This window comes from Daktulosphaira vitifoliae, unplaced genomic scaffold (genome assembly GCF_025091365.1).
Source record: "Daktulosphaira vitifoliae isolate Bord-2020 unplaced genomic scaffold, ASM2509136v1 Scaffold_3, whole genome shotgun sequence".
Classification (NCBI taxonomy): Eukaryota; Metazoa; Arthropoda; class Insecta; order Hemiptera; family Phylloxeridae; genus Daktulosphaira; species Daktulosphaira vitifoliae.
This window is the reverse complement of record NW_026099574.1, coordinates 29355398-29375557: the sequence shown is the minus strand read 5'-3', so window position 1 is coordinate 29375557 and position 20160 is coordinate 29355398. Positions and strand designations below refer to the sequence as shown.

The window sequence follows — 20160 nt, the reverse complement described above, 5'->3', positions numbered from 1 at the left end:
TAAAAAATTTTAAACGGATGTCCTTTATTACAGATTTTAAAAATTTATCTAAAATCTTTTGGAATCCGATTCAATTTCTGAGTCGGATTCATATGACTTAAGAATAGCTATTACGTTGTGAAATAATAAATGGAATGTTTATAATGGCAAGCAAGATAATTTCTTATCAATCATTTAATTTGAATCTACTAACATTGGCGTGGAGTGTATTTATATAAAATTCAAGAACACTGTCTAATATTAAAATGGTCAACAGTTTTACTTTAAATATAATACTTTAAAGTATATAATGGTGTAATGCTTTAAAATAAAAAATTATTTCTATTTTCAACTCTACTATAGTCGTTCTATATGACAAATAAATTTAAAATTTTGTATGCTTCATGTTTAATTAATTTTAATTAGTTCTATTGCAAACATTTACAAACATTCTGAATAACGTTAAAAGCTTCATTATTGCCTCTTTATAATATAAATAATTTTATTTAAAATGAGTTTTTAAGTCTAGAAATAGTGTATTTGTATATGTATCGTGCTATTATTTATTTTTAAAAGTCAGGGAAATTCTGTACAACGAACAATAGAATAATAATTATTATGAATTATTCATTTAGTGGGCGGATGTACCCAAAGAAAACTATGCTAGAATTTTTCAAATACATCACACAAATTTATTTACTTCTCAATTGTGCACAATATATAAAAAATATAATTAACCAAATGGAAATCATTACGCGTACGTAAATTAGTAAAAAAAAAATTTAAGTAAGAAATCGTGTTTTGTTCAGCATAATGTATTTCGACGTTTGTTAAATACTAACTCATTATTTCGAATTAATCAAACAGATAGTTAACAACTCATATTATTTAATTAATGATTATTACTACAAAATTGAAATGTGTGATTCAAAAGCAATGTGTTAAGTTAAGGAAAAAGAAACATAATCTCAGCAAGGTCGTTGTCTACCAATTAATGACATCGTTAGAAAGGTAGTAACTTAAAATGAGGGTTGTATTAATTACCACTATGTATATTGGTACAATTGTCAATTAATTAATGCAACTTATAGCGTTTAATCATTACAGTTTAATTATAAACAATTTTATTCATTAAAAACTAATTTTCTCAACTCGTAAACGAATTTATTATTGGAATTTATAATTGCTAATTATATAAAACAGGAAATTATTTTTATTTTCACTATATTTAAAAAAAACTATTTCTTTTAAACGTTTTATATATTGGGCTGAAATTATCAGTTTCCGCGTATATTGTTCACCTGAGACACTATTATTAACTCTCACTAAATCCTCTTGGTTCCGAAACCCACAAAAACAACAGTGGCCGATTTCGTGCCAATTTTTTTCACATACAGTAAAAAATACCCCAAAAAATACTTATTTGAACGACACGATATTCGAGTTGGTTCATGTGAAGCTACGAAACATAAATTAATACTAAATAAAAATGTAAATTATTTACGAATACTAATGTGTGCATCACCCACAAGATAAAACAATAATACTCAACATGTATTTTTTTGTTTGATTATTGTATTTTGAATTTACTTAACAATAGTATTTTAATGTTATGCAGATTTGTGTTAATTGTGGTCAAATAACAAAATAAAATATATATATAATAGATGTTTTTTCTCCAATTTATATTATTAAATGTTAAAAAATAATATGTCGAGATTTAAATAAATACATTTTAATACAAGTTACAATGATTGATTAATAATGTTTTTAGTTTGCTACATTTTTAATCATGTCACATAAATTTCATAATTTTAAAATGCAGTATATATTACTCTGATTTAAGTCTGACACATTTACATGACTAACAGTATGTTTTCTATTTGTTTAGTTATGTCCGGTGATGCGAACAATAATTTATTTCAAGGATTCGTTAACAACAACGGTACAAGTAAGTTTGATATTTTTTCGCGAATAATTTAATTTTAATGCAGCGATGACAAATAATTGTTATTAAAATCGTAGTTTGTGTGTAGTAGTGTTATATTTACAAATTGAAGGATTACTTGCGTAAAATATATAAGATATGCTTTTTAATTTTCTTGGAAATTGCTAGACATGAATGTTTATGATGATATCATAATCATTGTTTGTGCTATCCTTATGATTATTTAAAATTTCATGTTTTTTAGCGTTCCTAAAAAACGTTATTATGCCTTATGTAATAGGTAAGATATTTTCATAACAACATTAATATCCGTTTTAAAAACCTAAAAGCCAAAATATGTACTTGTAAAATGATTACTATTTTCTTTGAAAATAGCATTACGCAAGGATAATAAACGGTTTAAATATTTCATATAACTATTAGGCAAGTATTTCTAACTTTTATTCTTACACATAGATAATTAAGCTTTGATGTTAGTCAAATGTCAACCACATGTAAGATTATCTGGTGCACGTGTCTCTGTGGTTTATATGTTCTTTGAAAAACTCAGTTAACTACTGTTAAGTACTTCAATTTAGACGTCAGTTGTTTGTGTCTTTGATGTGCCAAGAATATTGAACGTGTGTACATCTTTATGAATTCATAACACTATTTATTTATCAATTTAACGGATTATGAAAGGAACGCCGTTTGGGTTCATAGGTATAGACGCCGTGCAGTAATTATTAAGTCACTACGCGAAAGTCACAGTCGAGAATGTGCTAAAAAAACTTCTGTATATTCTCTTGGTCGCAATATTCCCTTCGAATCTCACGATCTATAAAATTATGTTTGCTCATTGTTGACATTCTGCCAGTCGAGTTATCTGTAGAATTTTAAAACAAAACAAAAAATTACTGCCAGTCGTTCACTGTATTAACACACTCTGTGTTCTTGTGGTACTCATTCTGTGTTTACAAATCGTCTTTCTACCGACTTCTAAAATGGTCCTCGATCATACGACCGCAGTCAACCTCGTGAACACCATAAAAATCATAAATCGGAAATACATACAATGCACGTATATATATATATATATACTGCCAAATAAACATAAAACGTCGCGATATCGTGTTTTTAATTATTCGCCTATTAATAACCCATATTTTGCTTCCTCGTTTGTCATATTATATGAGTTTATTCTTCTTATGATTCCTTCAATAATAATACAACAATGCCTGATAGGATACCTTTCCCGAAGGCATTACATTGTGGTATTTGTATGAGGCGCCCGACACTTCCTAGCACTCAAATTCATCTAGAAAACTCATACAAAAGATTTTTTCATTTATTTATTCTTCCTATAATGATGGAATTTATCTAGCGCCAAACATTCACTTTTAATTAATAATTTTACCTATTATCTTATGACTTTAATATTTAAAGTTATTTCGTTTCTCACACTGTAATTGGAAAAATATAGATTTTTTTGTAGATGTTGCATAATTGTTAAGATTAATTAAAATAGTTGATATTTTTTAAATAAATCGAAATGATAAAAAATTTGNACTGTAATTGGAAAAATATAGATTTTTTTTGTAGATGTTGCATAATTGTTAAGATTAATTAAAATAGTTGATATTTTTTAAATAAATCGAAATGATAAAAAATTTGACAGCAATTTAATATATTAGTGATAAAAATTAACAATATAATGTACATTATATTCCCACTGTTATTATTTAATAATTAAAAAATCTGTTTTTCAATCTACCTTAATAATTCCTTGTAAACTAGAAGTTAATTATTCGTCGTGTACCTCTTTTTTTATACTCGGAGGTAAACTATCACCAGTCACATTAAAATGCTTATTCAACGAGTATTTAAAAAAATAGTCTCATCTCATTTTCAAAAAATATGTGACTTGTGATAGTTTACGTTAAGTGTACAGATTTTAATAAAATATTTAAGGCTACAAATACAATACATGCGCCTTGCTTATGGAGGCAACACAAGTTGCATGAATGCTTACAATATATATAGATTAGCTATATACGGCGTAATTTGTTAAATCAATCTATAGAGCTAACAGGTAGGAGGTTAGGTAATGTTATACAAATTTAATACTTTAATGCATTTATTTTTATACTTAGTACACACTATGCAATAAATATATGTAGTTTAATATAAACGATAATTTTTTTAAATTTCTGTAACTAGTTTTTATAATTCATACTCTTTAATAGTGAATTATAACATATAAATCATTATTTTAATTATACTCAAAATACTATTCAATGTCTGTATTTTCTTACATTATTTGAATGTCGTATTTTACTGTATAATTATACATTAGTATTTATTTAAAAATAGCTTAGTTTTTTTTTAGTGTTAATAAATAATGATATTAAATATACTCAAGTTTTTTCTATACAATATGAGAAATATTTATCAATGTATAGATCGACGCTTGTGTTTTAAATAGTTAAAAAATTAAAATGTTAAATAAAAAATCAGCAAATTTGTCACAAATTACAACATTTTAACATGCTATAACAGATGAAAAATCGATCGGATATATTTAAAATACTTTATTTTTTTTTTGTCTATCATAATATCAAGTAGAGGAACAACGGTGTGGCCGAATTGGTAACGCGGCAGTGTTTGACACGCACTGCTTATGGTTCGGAACTCGGTCACGGGTGGCTTCAATTAGCGAACGAGAGATCAGTTCGGCTAATTGGCGTCGCCATCCCTCTCTCTGGCGACGGACTAACCACCCGTCCCGGAGTATATATGGTTAAGAAACCTCGTCCTTTGGGGAAGACCACTATGGCCCTTAATGGGTTGATAAAGTAATAAGAAAAGAAAAAATCATAATATCAAGTTATAAAATTTTGGGTTCTCATTAAATTTAAATTAAAGTTAAGATTTTTCTCATGTTTCCTATTATGTTAAGATTTTTCTCATGTTTCCTATTATGTTAAGATGAACATTTGTAAATTATATTGTGTAAAAATTTTAACAATAACTATTTTTGCATGCATTAAAAAAGGTTAAGGTTTTTAAATTGTAAAATCTTTTATCAACACGTCTTAAGATTTTTCATGGGAGAATTCTATAGTGAATTTATGTTCTTAAAATTTTCTTGCACATGCTTAAATTACATTGTAATTCATACATTATTTATTTAATTTTTTACGCAATAGATGGATAATTTATTGTTAATTAAAAATTAAAAAGTATTGTTTTTTTTTTTGTTGCTATCTTATTGTCTTAAACCTATCGTTATATAATACTCTTTTGGCCATTTAAATACTATTGAAAAAAGTAATTTTAGAAAGGTCTGCTTCGTTGAATACTAATATTGACAACAGTAAACAAAAATATTAAATAGTTTTATGGGACTTACTAAAACCTACAATGATTAACCATTGAGTTAAATTATTACTTGGGGTATAATTTATAATTTATACTACATATTTTTAACCTGACTGAAGGGATATTTAAATTAATATAACAATATAATAAATAAAATCGAAATAAATAATTTCTGATCAAATAAAATGTTAAATTTAATAATAATAGTTTATTAAATTATAATAAGAATATTTTGCAATGTTATTATTGTACATTTGTTAATTTATTAGATAAAATCGGTAAGGAACGAGGATGCTTCAAAATTAATTTTAAAAAAATGATTATGAATCTGAATTTATAAATTATCAGTTCTTAATAAAATCAAACGCATCATAAATATTAATGTAATGATAGAAGAGAGTAATATATTAATGAACAAATTAAAAATATAACAAATTGTTCAATAAGTGATTTTTATGCCTAGAATATTAAAATTAATTAATTTTAATCACACCATGATGAACTTGTATACTATCATTCACCATAAATAATTATATAAAAGTCATTTAATGATATATCATTAAAAGTTTTTAATTTTCTTTAAATAATTATCTAAAGCTTAATTGTAAGATTGTTTTTAAATTCTTTATCACTATGAATCTCCATACTCCTTATTCTTTTTTTACCTTGACATTTTTTAAATAATTTTATTTTTTTGATAAAATAAAATATATTATGCTAATAAAATCTAATCAAAGCATTCTGACTATAAACCATATGTTTTTGACCTTGGGTAGGCGTAATCATATAAAGTATCAAAAAGTTTCTTCTAATTGCTTGACTTTTTTTTTTACTACTATTAAATCTTTAGTATTATTTTTATGATCAATGTTATACTTTATTTAAAACAAAATAGAAGTATGGAAATAAATTATTTATTTGTAAATTGTAATAAAAAAGGGCTTGATAAGATTTTACTTTTATTTATTACAGATTTATTGTAGTTTCTTACTTATTGAAAATTTCAAAATATTTTAATGTTTCAATAAGAACTGTACAAAAAATATTAATTGTTTTTTATATATGCATCATTAAATAATGAACGTATAATGAACCATCAATGAATACACATCTTACTGTCTAGTCGTTTCTTCTTGAATGTTAAGCAATTTTTAAAATAAAAATATATTTATTTGAAATAACTGTCTTAGATTGCTTAACTGCCATCTAACGGATAACTAAAATCGTGTTTTAAATATAAACCGACAGAGGGCATTTCATTGATATCCATTGAAGTATTCATCTAGATGGCGTTACATATCTTAGTACTTGACAATATTAAATTATTACATTAAAAATGTTATACTTAATGCAAATCTCTTAACTAACGTCATCCGTTTGTATAGTTGAGACGTCAAGATGGTCTTAATGAATAAAAATTAGTAACGCACATTTGATCTCGAGAACTCGACCTTCCTTAATCATTTGGTTGATTTTTGTGCGAGTGTAATAATACCCAATGATAAGCGTCAACTGCTAAATTAATAATGCTCTCTAAACATTTTTTGTATAATCGTTGCATGTGCATTTATACAACAACGAGTATAAAAAAAGAAGTTAAACAATCGAAAAATTTAAACAATTGAATTACGAAGTTCCCAACGATCATTGCCGAAAAAATGTTGATGTCAAATTTTATATTATCAGCGCACGTGCCATCAGTATATAGTTGTTCTAATTATGTATTGAGACGACAAAAATTAAATGTATAATAATGCAATTTTTGCTGTACTAACTTTTATCAATTTTCTGCCAACACAACTAATTGTGTAATAACTAGAATCAAATATATTTAGAATTACACATATCTGCTATTCTATATAGTAGCTGTTCTGCAAAAGTTCACACATTTCCTTCAACAAAAAAAAAAACCCATACGTCTCTATTTTTTATAATCCAACAATGTAAGTTATTGGACTTTGGACACTCAAATAATAATAAATAAGAACACTACCATGAATACTACAAACATTTTAAACAAACATAAATGGAATTACAATAAGGGTAACCGAAATTATGTCTAGTGAGTTGTGACGACAATTGCCCACGACGTTGTCATGTGTGAATTATTCATAATATATAATTTAATACACCTCTCTATTGTTAAAATCATTTATGCATGACCATATTAATATCATTTTGACAAAATTTGAACTGATGAGGAGTAAACTACCGTCTTGATATTAAGCTAGGCTCGCATATCTACTTTACCTTATACAAAAGCTTTAATTCGGAGTAAAATTATAATGATTATTAATTGCAGCGCAATTTGTATTGAAATCAATTCAATTATTTTTAATGAGCGCACGAAATTATCCTAAAATCAATTTATTGATTGATAGCTTACTATTTTTTAATAGTTGACCAAAAAATGGATTTTACGTCTACTGTAAAAATCTTTTTAACATCTACTTAACTTAGGAAATTGTCTATTTGATTAACACCTAATTCTTCAAGTATCCAATGGAATTTGCTATATTTTTAAAATTTATATGCTACGCTATTGTAGCGTGGTACATTATTCAAACTGTAGTCAGGTGATAAGATATATTTTACTCGGACCAGATCGGTTTAATGTTACCTTCAGAATTCATTTTAAATAGATTTATGACCCTTGAACAACTGTTTTTCCACAGTTTTTTAATGATTCACTAATAACACTTAAAATGTTGAGCAGAATCACGTGCTATTTGGGTTTTTCACTTTAGTCATATTATTTCAGCAGCTATGTGGCCTATGCTCACAACTCGTTTGATAAATTAAAGTTACTACATGTGAATTTTAAGTGTTGGCACTCATACGTTTAGTACAGTTTTACTAGTTGCTATTTTATACATTCTCTCCCCCGCACCTCGGTCATGTTTTTGAACGATGAGCTAACACGGTGTTATGTAAGAGTGATGGATATGGATATAGTCACTATGTATTGTTGTGATAATTTAAAAAAAAAAAAAAGGAAACTTATTGTAGCTTTGGATCACTTAAATCTCGTTTTTTTTCTTTTCAAATGCTACATGTGATTAAACTGTTCTTGACGGGTTAAGCCGATTAGTATAACTCGTCCTTCAGTTACAATGTCCTTGGCACCGAAATATGAACAGTTTGAATTGCAGGATTTGCATGGCCACAACTCGCATTTATAATACTCTATTAAAATAAAATAATAAGTGATAATTTTTTTTATCTCGGTAATATTCTATGCCAAGAAATCATAACTCGATTTATCTACTTAAATTTTCAAAACCAAAAAAATTGAAACGAATCCCTTCATTTGTATACATTTTTTAACAATACTAGAAATGCAGTTTTATTGTAATAACATATAACGGTAGTGGCATAATACGATATGACTACAGTAATGTATATTGTTTTTCATTTTCGAAAACGATTTTCTTATGAGCCTATTCCTTAACATAAAAACACTTTGTTAATTGTATAACTCATATACGCGTACTAAGACAATACTAATATTGTTGTTGTCTGTTAAGTTTATACGTCAGAATGAACTAAAACTAATGATTTACGATTTTGACAAATATGTAATACAGACACTTCAAAAACAAATTAGTCTTGTAACACTTAAATATTAAACAATTAACTCTTCTACGTCGATGAATTACAATTTATTTGTATTTTTCTAATTAACGTTTGTGTTAATAAACAATATTATTGAAGCTTTTTATTCGCACCTTGTAGTACGGTTAGGTATTTGAATAATTTTGTTGAAAATATAGTGAGTCGTTACAAAATCTCACATCCATAACCAATTTTCATTTTGAACACTACCACTGTGTGCATATACTTTAGATTTCAGTCCTAGAACGAATTTGGCTGGGTGGGTATTGGTACGTGTCTGGGAAAAAAAATTGAATGCATTACTCTACATTATCATTCAAATTTTATACATTTATGTTGAATATTAAAGTGTGCAAAATTATATTATCATTTCAATATATTAGTATATCGTTGTATAATTTTTTTACAAAAAAAATAAAAATGGTTAATAAAAAATTTAAAATTATTTTAAGGCGCAATAAAAACTCTATGAGATCTTTAGTAATTTATTTCGTATTTTAAAAATATATAAGATCCTTAATTTTACCTAACATAACTTTAATTGATTGATAAATTGAACTAAAGAAATTATTATTTGTATGTCAATTACTATAGTACTTTTGTAGTTTAAACGTGAGAGGTATTATCAAAATATGCTATTCCATAACCTTTTTTTTTTTTGTCTTCATTTATTTTAAATTCGTTATCATTATTATCAGTATAATATTAATTATCTTCCACAGATAATATATATATATACATATACATGGTCGCAGACATAATTACTATTATACATTATGTATATATCCCTCATCTTCCTCCCTCGACACACTTCTGATATTACATCATATTTAAATAATATATGCTTAAGACCGTCATTAGAAAAAGTAAAGAATTAATGTATTAAAATATCAACAGATAATAAGCAATCACAATTATGTTATTTATTACATTATTGTTTTAATAGAAGTAAATACAAAACGAATGGGAGTTAAAGTTTTTAATGGCATAGTTTTTTAATTGTCCTTCTTCGACTAAAAAATGTTAAAGGATGATTTCTCGAATTATTATATAATGAACTCAGGAAAATAAATAGATAATTAGTTTTATCTTTGTTTATACAACCCGAAATAACAACTATAGAGTTTTTTATCGTTGTATATATATGTCATAACGAAAATAAATTATTAGTATCACTCAAAAACACTTTCGCCCAATGAAACAATTGAAAAACTTCTATTCATTTGAAATAACTAAATCAAAACAATAACTTAATTTTAGTTAATTATTAACAGATTTGTATTAAGTGGAAAAATGTTTTACTGAAAATAAAATATTTTTATTAAAATATGTATTATGAAAATAATTTTCCATACTAGTTATTGAAATATCTTTATCCACGAACAATATAATTATATTTAGTAGGTACCATTACAATTGTATTATATTTTCATACTTGGTATTTTTACTTTAAAAAATAAAACTTTTTAATTTATTTGGTAATTATTGACTGGTTTGAATTAGTGATGGACATTTTCGAATATTTTAAACTATCGAATAACTAGTCGAATTGTTTTTATACAACTGAATAGTTTATCTTTAGCACAAAATATTCGAATAAACTATCGAATATTTTTAAAAATTATTGGAATGGGCTACCGGAATGGTTTTAAAAAATATTCAATTAGTTCTACCTAAAATTTTTATTAAGTACACTTAATTATAATAAGAAGGTAATTAACAAATACTTAAAATAAATTATTATACAATTAATAATAGTAAAAATTAGTGATGGGCATTTTCAAATATTTTAAACTATCGAATAACTCTTCGAATTTTGTTTATATAACCGAATAGTTTATTTTTAGCACAAACTACTTGAATAAACTATCCCATCACTAGTTTGAATGTTGATATGTATTGCTCTTACATACCATAAAGCTTCAGTTTATTTGACAGTGAGATAACATTGTTGTTTTAATCAGAAGTCACAAAAAATTATTTCAACTTTTATAAAACTAATAAAAAAAAAACATTTTATTGACATTGTGTTTACTGTGCATCATTACTCTAATGTATTTACTCAGGATGACAAAAGTTATTTTATACCAATTGTCAGAACAAATATGAATTACCTAGTACCCATCTATTTACAAATGGAAAAAAACAGTATAAATTCATTTTTTATATGTATTTTCATTGTCTCATCAATTAAAAAATATTTATACTTAAAACTCTATTAAATATATGTCAATTATTGTAATCCGAATACAAAATGTAACCAGGCGACCGATTAAATCTCTTAAATACGTTCAATATTACACTATTTCTTATTCGTTTGCTAGAAAATCTTTATACGATATTATTACTTTACGTAATACAGCCCAAGTACTGCTAATTTCATAAACATTGAATTTTTTTTTTTTTATTTATAAATTTGTTATTAATTAAGTTTATATTAAAAATATATATTTGCACCTCTGAGAATATCAACTTTAAACGTGTAAAATTATAATTATGATTTAAAAAAATATTTTATCGATAATTATTAATGTTAATATTATTATTTTCAAAATAAACTACGTTGTTTAGTCTAATGTTATGTGAATATATTAATAACATCATGTTTAATACTCTAAGTGCCATATTTATAGTTAAATCTTATGAATAAGCTAAGCTTTATCTATCTAAATAACTTTTTTATGAGAATCAAGTGTATATATGATTCTAAGAAATTATTTAGCTCTAAAGTTTTTAGAGAAATTATTTAACTCTCGATTGATTTATCATAAATAATAAATGGATATTTTTTTTATTTTCAGATTCAGATTACTCCTCAGAACATGTCGGTAAGTTATGTAATGTTAAAAGTATTATAATAAAATACTCAAAAATTCTTGTACTTTAACTAACTATCACGTTTAAAAAAATACAACCAACTATAAAATATGGTAATGATTGGAAATACATTGTTATTACCATAAGGTTATTCCTATTGTTATATTAAGATGATAAATGTTGAAAAACGAATAACTTTTTTCCTTAAAATTGTAAATAAGATTTTTTAAAACAAATATTTTATGCAAAATATTTATATTTATATTATATTATGCATTTTAGTACAAAAATTATTAATGTATTAAGGCTTTAAAGTTTTAGTGAACTAAACTTTTTCATCTTAAAAAATTAAATATCGATTAATAAAATTTAATATGTATTGCATTAACAATTGTTTTTATTAATATTCATGTCACATTTTACTTAAGACAAAATGAAATAAAAAGTGTTTTTTTGTCATTCCTAAATTATCTATCTTCAGTTGTTTGTGTTGGTCTAATTTTTTAATAATGTTTACTGTACAAGTAGAAAATTAATATTTAACTATGTTTTTAAGTCTACATTGATTGGAAAATATTGATTTTGAATGTATATTTTTTTTAGTGATGTGATAGTAACTTGTATTTTGGCACAATTAAACTGTTTATTAACCATAAAGAAACTTACTCTTTCACTTTTGACGAAAAGTTTACCATTCTAAGTTAAAATTTATTTTAATTTTCACTTTTTCTTAAATTACTTAATAGTGCCTATGATTAACTTTCACTGTAACCTAAGTTAATTTTCTATCTCGTTCTTCGTAGTTTGCCTAGGAATTAACGAAGTATTTCTGTTTAATATTGATTACTTATTTTACTAATACTGCTTCTTGGTTTAATTTTCTTTATGTGTGTGTATTAACTGCCTTATAATTTAAAACGTTGATTAGGGTTATGATAATTTTGCCAGATGGTTATCAGAAAAATCTAATATTATGCTTTACTAAAGCTTTACATTTTTAGAATTCAATTTTAAGTCACATTTTGAACATCTCCTTTTAAGCAAATAAGCCTTGGCATTGATTTTTGAATCCAAAACCGATTATGGCAATATTTATCCCGAATGAAAACTACGTCTTCTTTCGTCAGACCAAAACGATGTTCGGTTTTCCAAGGTTTCCGCAAGGTTACTCTGAATATCAACGTAAATACCAACTTTTTAGAAAAATCTATATTTTAATAATTTATTTGAGATCACGTTCTTTTGAAACACTCTTCTCTGTGTCTTCTATTAGTAATGATACTATAAAAACGTATCTAATATTCAAACAGGTTTGCTGATTAGTATCCATACATCAATATGCGACTGCTATTAGTAAATTTAATTTTTATCCTTATTTATTCATTACATTATGCACATTATCTTATTTAACATGCTGATGAAAATTCAAATTAAAAAAAAAAATTCTCTGAAAGCAAACCTGTTACTTATGACAACACGTTGGTAAACCCCACCCAACTATTGTTATATTCCTTAGGTCAAGTTTATTGAATATTCAACCATTAGCATATAGGCTTGAACGTGGAATTTCCTAGTTTCATGTCCAATTGATATAATATATTTACTCATATGAATTGTCTGAATTACCCTTAGGCTTCTAATATATACAATTTATATACATGTAAGTGTATATAGTTATTAATATAAATACTGATCAATTAAACATTCATACTGCCCTGTAAACAGTTTTTTCTATTAAAAAAAATTAGAGGATAAAGTTTAGAAGGTACAATACTTCTAAACATGGACATGAATAATTAGAATGGGGCGTATTGGAATAGTGCTTGGAAAATATACGTCCGCACACGCATTATTTAAGTTAAATCGATCAAATAGAAACCAAGCCGTTGCAAATAAAAACATGACATATTATTCGACGTCTGTGCTTTTTTGCATGTTGAGTATTTTTTACATTCGTTTTTAAGTTGTTCTTAATTTNTTGCACGTTGAGTATTTTTTACATTCGTTTTTAAGTTGTTCTTAATTTTATCTACGTAGTAGTTTATGCAGTTTACCATACGTCTATTGATTTATCAATTGATAATTGGAATTGATTGACGTTTGATAACAAAGACTTGGAGGATTCTTAGACTGTGGGACTAATCAATAATATATTCGTTGCTTAATTATCGTAATTGTAGTATTTATAAACAGTTATAAATTTGCTTCATAAACCATCAAAATATGACAGTTAATTCAATAAGGAACAAACATTTAACTATGATAGACATTTGTTCATTTTTCTTCGAGTCAATTGCTGCTACGCGCACGAATCTGCCCATGTATAAAAAAACTCATAACACTTATTCATGACCATAATCATTAGTTTGAAACACTTGAAAAAACATTTTCTTTATTTTTTACCACGGTTTTGTTCGTTTATACGAATTTTCAGCCTGGCGCCGCACAATGTAGACCCATACACGGAAGAAGAAAATATTAAATAAGTAAAAAAAATATCCTTTTAACTTATATTAACGCATAAAAACGAATTCATTTCTATATTCTAAATGCATTAGTTAGCTAAGAGTCATCAGTTGCATATGACAAACCATTACCGCCGATCTACTTTGATTTCGATAACGACTTGCATGTGATTTTAATTTTGATTAATCAAACTACTTTTTTTTTTTACAAATCAACCAAATTATGAAAAAAGTGAGGCTATATCGATTTAAATCAGCCATTTTATTGGTCATCAAAGTAAAAATGAGTGAATCATAAGTTTCAAGAAGTCAATTCGTGTAGACACCAAGATAAATTCCACTCTGTTGTTACTAACAAGCGATTTATTTAAAGATAATAATTTTAGCGAGTCCTTTAAAAAATTGTTCAGCATTATGAAAATATTATTATTTTTTTTATTTTAACTTAGTAAATCTCAAGTACAAATCGATTTTGTTCTATTATTCATTTACGTTTCTTGTTTTGAAAAAAAAAACTACAATTATTCCAATTTGACATTTAACAAAATAAGTACCTATAAAAAAAAAATCATAATTAGAGCGAGTATAATTTATTTTTTTTCCCATTTGCTTATTTCATACACCCAGAGAAAAACCTCGATCTATATAATAAATTCATTGTTCAATTTGATAAATATATCATTACTATTGAATCTATGATATATTTATCAATATGATCATTTTTTTTCTTGTCTTGAACAATAATTATTTATAAGAATAATTATTTTGTTCGTATTAATAAAACATTATCATAAACCCTTGATAAAATTTCTCTATCAAAATTGATTGAGGTTTTTCTTTGGGTGTAGAACACTTAGATATATCAAGTGACATTTTTATATTACTTAATATGTACATTTATTTCGAGTGAACATTATATTAACTGTTAGTATATCACACAATCAATTTTAAACGATTTATAATTTTCTTTTCTTTTAAGTAACAAAAATATTTCCTAGTCGCTTTATAATATATCTCTGGGATTATCTGTCAATGCTATAAAATCCGATAATGTGCAACTTAAGAATATTACTGATTAAATTAAAATCTAAGGTCATTACTTTTAATTAAATATCACTAATATGTGCATTAGTGCGTATTACTTCCTTTAAGTATCTGGTTCCCAGTCCAAAACTAAAATTTACTAAAATTTCAAGTAAATTTAGTATTTGTTTATAATTTTTCAAGGTCCCCAGACAATTTTTAAAAACACAGTACGAAATAATAAAAAAATAACCTACTCTTTTTGTAATAAAAAGACAATTTTTTTTTAATACTTAAGGCTCATTAAAATAAAAAATAAATACTAAACATAATATACATTTTAAATAAAATTAAAAAAAAAGTCATTACTCTCTATTGTAACAAATTATCACAAAATAGATAATTCGCCGTGTATTAATTATATTTTAGCATTACAAACAGTAGAAATTCAATATTTCCATTTAGTTCAACTGATTTTAAATAATTTAAAGTCTTACAAATGAAATTTTATTTGATATCAAATATAAATAATAATAACATGGCATAAAAATAAATAATTAGAAAATAATTTTATTTTTTAATCATATTAAATTATTATTGTTTTTAATTATAATGTAGTAATTTAGACTACTTTATTTTAGATTGAATAAAGTTAAAATTTATTGTTGATATTTTTATATGTTGGTATTTAGTTTTTTTAATTGACAAATATTTTGCTTTTAATATATTATCTTCTATCGAAAATACTATACAGTCATTTTTATTATAGAGGGTTGTTTTTTATCGTTATCAAACCTTAATCATAGTCCATTAATAAAATATAAAATCCTTGACCTACGATTTTTAATGTTAAAATTCATTTTTCATATACTTCATTCTAAAAACTTAATTAGTATGTACTGAACACATATTTATTACATGTTATTCCAACATAGGACGTTTGATGCAAATATTACGAACAAAACTATTATTTTCTAACAAATAATAATTTACTTTTTGGTTTAATTATTTGTATTGTAATTTATTATTATCTTAACGTTCTTCAACTTTTTTATACTTTTTTTTTCGACGTGTCTAAAAGTTTATTCGACTATGAGAATTGACACTGTCCAATTAGTCCGATACACATTTATGTACCTAACTACTTACTTTACTTGGTTACTTTTTAGTGCAAATTACAATGAATTTTGTAAATTGAAATTGTATTAGATATTTATATAGTTATAACGTTACGCTTGGCGTAGAAAAATTATTTTTTAACTGGACATGTTACTTTTTATAATTGAATTAGGAATACATATACAATTTAAATTTGTAAGTTCATTTTCCTTTTTCAATAAAATTAGTCTTAGCGCAAATTAATTTTTATTTATATAAAACACATAATGTTGAAATAATATACTCGTTCGAATGTCACATATACACGGACTAATATATTTATCAATGACCATTATTTTTCCTAAAATATTAATAATTGAAATATTTTTTTGGACTTTGTTGAGTAATAATCCTTATAATAAGGATACCAAATTTATTTATTTTTAATAGAAAAATATATATTTAACTAGTTTATAAAATTGAAAATTTTCCAATAAAGAAATTAACAGATCAATTTTGAACTATTATTTTGGAAGTTTTTAGCATATTTATACCTAAGCAAGAGGAAGAGTGCGCTGAAAAATGACAAATAATAAAAACAGTCATACTCGCACTTCATTTCCAGACCAAATTTAAAAATACTAATTACTTCGAAAGTAGTAGTCCAAAAGTGGTTATCGACCAGTCATTTCATTATTAAATAATTTTTTATATAATAAGTTAGTTATTTATGTATGTCGTCATTTAAAAAAATAATGTTGATATCTAAATAAGAGATAAGGGATGGACATATAATGTACTTTATTACTTATAAATTAAAAGATAAATAAACAACTACTAAATAAAAGCAAAAAAAATTATTTTCAAGATTATTATTATTATTTTAGTAGAAATTTAGTGGTCAATGATAAATCAATCACTCTGTATAAGAAACAAAGAGTTTGCTTAAATAACTTAATACTAACATTGCATTTTTCACATACTGCTTAACATATTTTTCTGTCAAAAAAAGTTCAACGCCCAACAATTTTATATATATTAAAAAAAAAACAAGTTTATTTTTCTACTATATAAATAGTTGAATGAAGGATGAATGGTTATAAATGACATATTTCATTTGTCTAGGTTTTTTGTGTATAAATACAATCAAATTATATATTAAACATATTTGTTAATATCTTAGCAAAACATTTAAGATTTTTGATAATCTGTTTAAACCTAATCTGGATATGTGCGTAGCTGAAAGAAATGTCCTGTTTACTTTAAGATTTAATACGATTATTTTGGCACGTTTTATTAGCTTTCAATACGTTAAATAGACAAATTTCGCGTTATAAATTAATTGATAATCGTTGAATTTTTATATCGTTACTAAAGTTAGCCACTAGTTATGTTTCAGTTAGTTGTAATTCTTTGGAAATATGTTTATGCCGTGCTCGATAGTATCCAGTGACAACAGTTTTTTTTATTTATTTCACTAGTCTTTATTACTTGTAATGTTGCTCTAATAGTATATTACCGCTAGTATAGCGGTGTCATGTTTTTTTTTTTTTAATTGAGTAAATTAAAAATTTTACAGAATGTTGAATTTTATCCGTTGAAAATTTCAACAGCTGGCACAAGCATGACAGTAACAAATGGCATGCATAACACTCGATAATGACTCTAATATAGACAGTATTAATACATAACGTAGTATATTCAGTTGTATTTTTTTTATTAGATTGTGTATTAAAATATTTAATCTGTTTCCGGCAATTGAGGGTTACCCTGTGTGACCTCTGACCCTATCATCAGATAGTAAAACAATAACTCTACTCCCTCGAGTTTTCATTCTAGAAAGTTGTGAACGTTTTCGATAACAATGGTCGTTGACCATTCAAATTCAGTTTGAAAAATTATATTAAACAAAAAATTAATCGCCGAATAAATAATGAATTTGTCGTGCCAACTGTGGATAAATTAACCGTTATTCCTGTTGATATTATACCACGGTCTAATAATCGTGGTTGTATGTGGCCTAGGGCTATGAGTAGACCAGACAACATGGATACATTGTCATAGTAATTTTTGTTAATATTAAAAGAAGATATTAGTAAAAATGTCTGTAATAAAAATTATTTATGACACGTTCGTTTTTTAACAAACTTGCAAAATTATATGATTTTCAAGTATCAAGTCACTGATACCATATACACCTGAGTAAAACAGAGTAGAGTATAATGAACCGAGAAGAAAACACGAAGGCGTCGGGTGGACACGTGGGTAATATTACAAAAGAAGCTGACAATGACAATATGTTTTTATTACATAAAACAACAGTACTGAGTAAATGAAAACTCGATCGAGATTTCATTTAGCAAAACGAATGATAAGTTTACCCAAAAAAACTTTACAAACGGACACTTGTGTGTTTCACGTGCACAGAGAAGTCGTTGAAAAACGTCAAGGACAGAATTAGTGTGAACACGACGTGAATTCAAAGTGCGTACAGAAAAATCGAAACGGTTGTCAGTACAGGACAACTATGCAGATGATGAGTAGGGATGAGAAACCCTGAATTGTGCGTGTCTGGCAGAACGTGTGGACGAGGTGTGACCGGGGAGAGGAAGTTAGTGACCTGTAGAGAAGAGTCGATGATCCCGTCTGAGACATTCTGTGCTAATGAAGGGGAAAATATATAAAGAACAGAGAGCCACAGGAAATAAAATATGCGTGTAAACTATCCTGTATAGTATATTATTTTTTCTCGAGGCCAACCACATTCAAAGTTATTCAAGTGCAATGCGTATTTGTATAATTCATTTCAAATTTCTAACGATGTATAAAACGTCCTGAAAAAGGTGTTACATTCGATTTTAATGCCCAGTTCATAGTACAGCAACATTATTACTTTTTTATTGAAACTTTATGTATGTGGAAAATATCTATACATATGAATAATTACCCAATAATCCGTGTACCAACAATTTCTATTGACTATTACACTATACTTTTTATGTGCGTTGTAATTATTTTATTAAAACACATGTTATGTCCGTATCATGTACAAGTCCGTATTATCTAAATGTAACTTTGAATATTGCTTCATAAAACTAATAATAATTAATCAACGATATGAAATTACATGAATTTAATGATGCAATCAACTCGGTGTTCTTCAACCTTTAGGTTTTTTAATAAAAAAAAAGTCCAAATAATTTTTATATTTTACTGTTTTTAATGTTTCTATTTATCATTTCAAACCGATCAATGTATTTAAAAGATTTATTTTTGTATTAAACAAGATTTTTTTTTTTTTATGGAAAATATTTCATATAATTTATAAAATGCTGGTTTTACTTGAAAATCTGTTTGTATATTTCCAAGTACAAAAAAAGTTTATGGCCAATTTAATATTGTTAGAATATTTATTAGTTGTTCAATTAGTTCCAAATGTAGTTGGTAAACGAAAAATACTTTTTACTCTAAAACTTCTTACTGTTTTGTAAACAAATCATTTACAATTTCATCTTTTTAAATAATCTTGCCCGGCCGAAATGTTTTAAACATGTTTCGAGTGTATTAACCCCAAAAGCAATCTGTCTACTTGAATAAGATACTCGTAAGTACACGATTGTTTGTAGACATTTAAAAATTTTATCAGTTAGTGACGCTAAGTTATTTCCAACCAAGTGAATAATTTTTAACGTATTTTTCAGATGCTCCAAATGAGGGAGTATTCATGGTATGCGGTGTTCTCATTGCTATGGTACTCGTTGCTGTGATAATAGTTGTGCTGGCCGTAACCATAAGGTAAATATCAAAATCACTTGGATAATATCTTTTTCATTTGAAACACTGCGGTCTGCTCGT

The 20160-nt window shown here is 25.6% G+C and overlaps 1 protein-coding gene across 3 annotated transcripts in view; it reads left to right on the top strand.

Moving 5' to 3' along the window:
- The window catches only part of LOC126900772 (probable serine/threonine-protein kinase MARK-A), an 89085-nt gene that overhangs the window by 49523 nt on the left and 19402 nt on the right, over positions 1-20160 (top strand). For all 3 annotated transcript variants that reach the window (XM_050676705.1, XM_050676707.1, XM_050676706.1), the window contains 3 exons: positions 1871-1930; positions 11704-11730; positions 20007-20100. In XM_050676705.1, coding sequence (XP_050532662.1) covers positions 1871-1930; positions 11704-11730; positions 20007-20100 — 181 coding nt within the window. The remainder of the gene's footprint in view (positions 1-1870; positions 1931-11703; positions 11731-20006; positions 20101-20160) is intronic.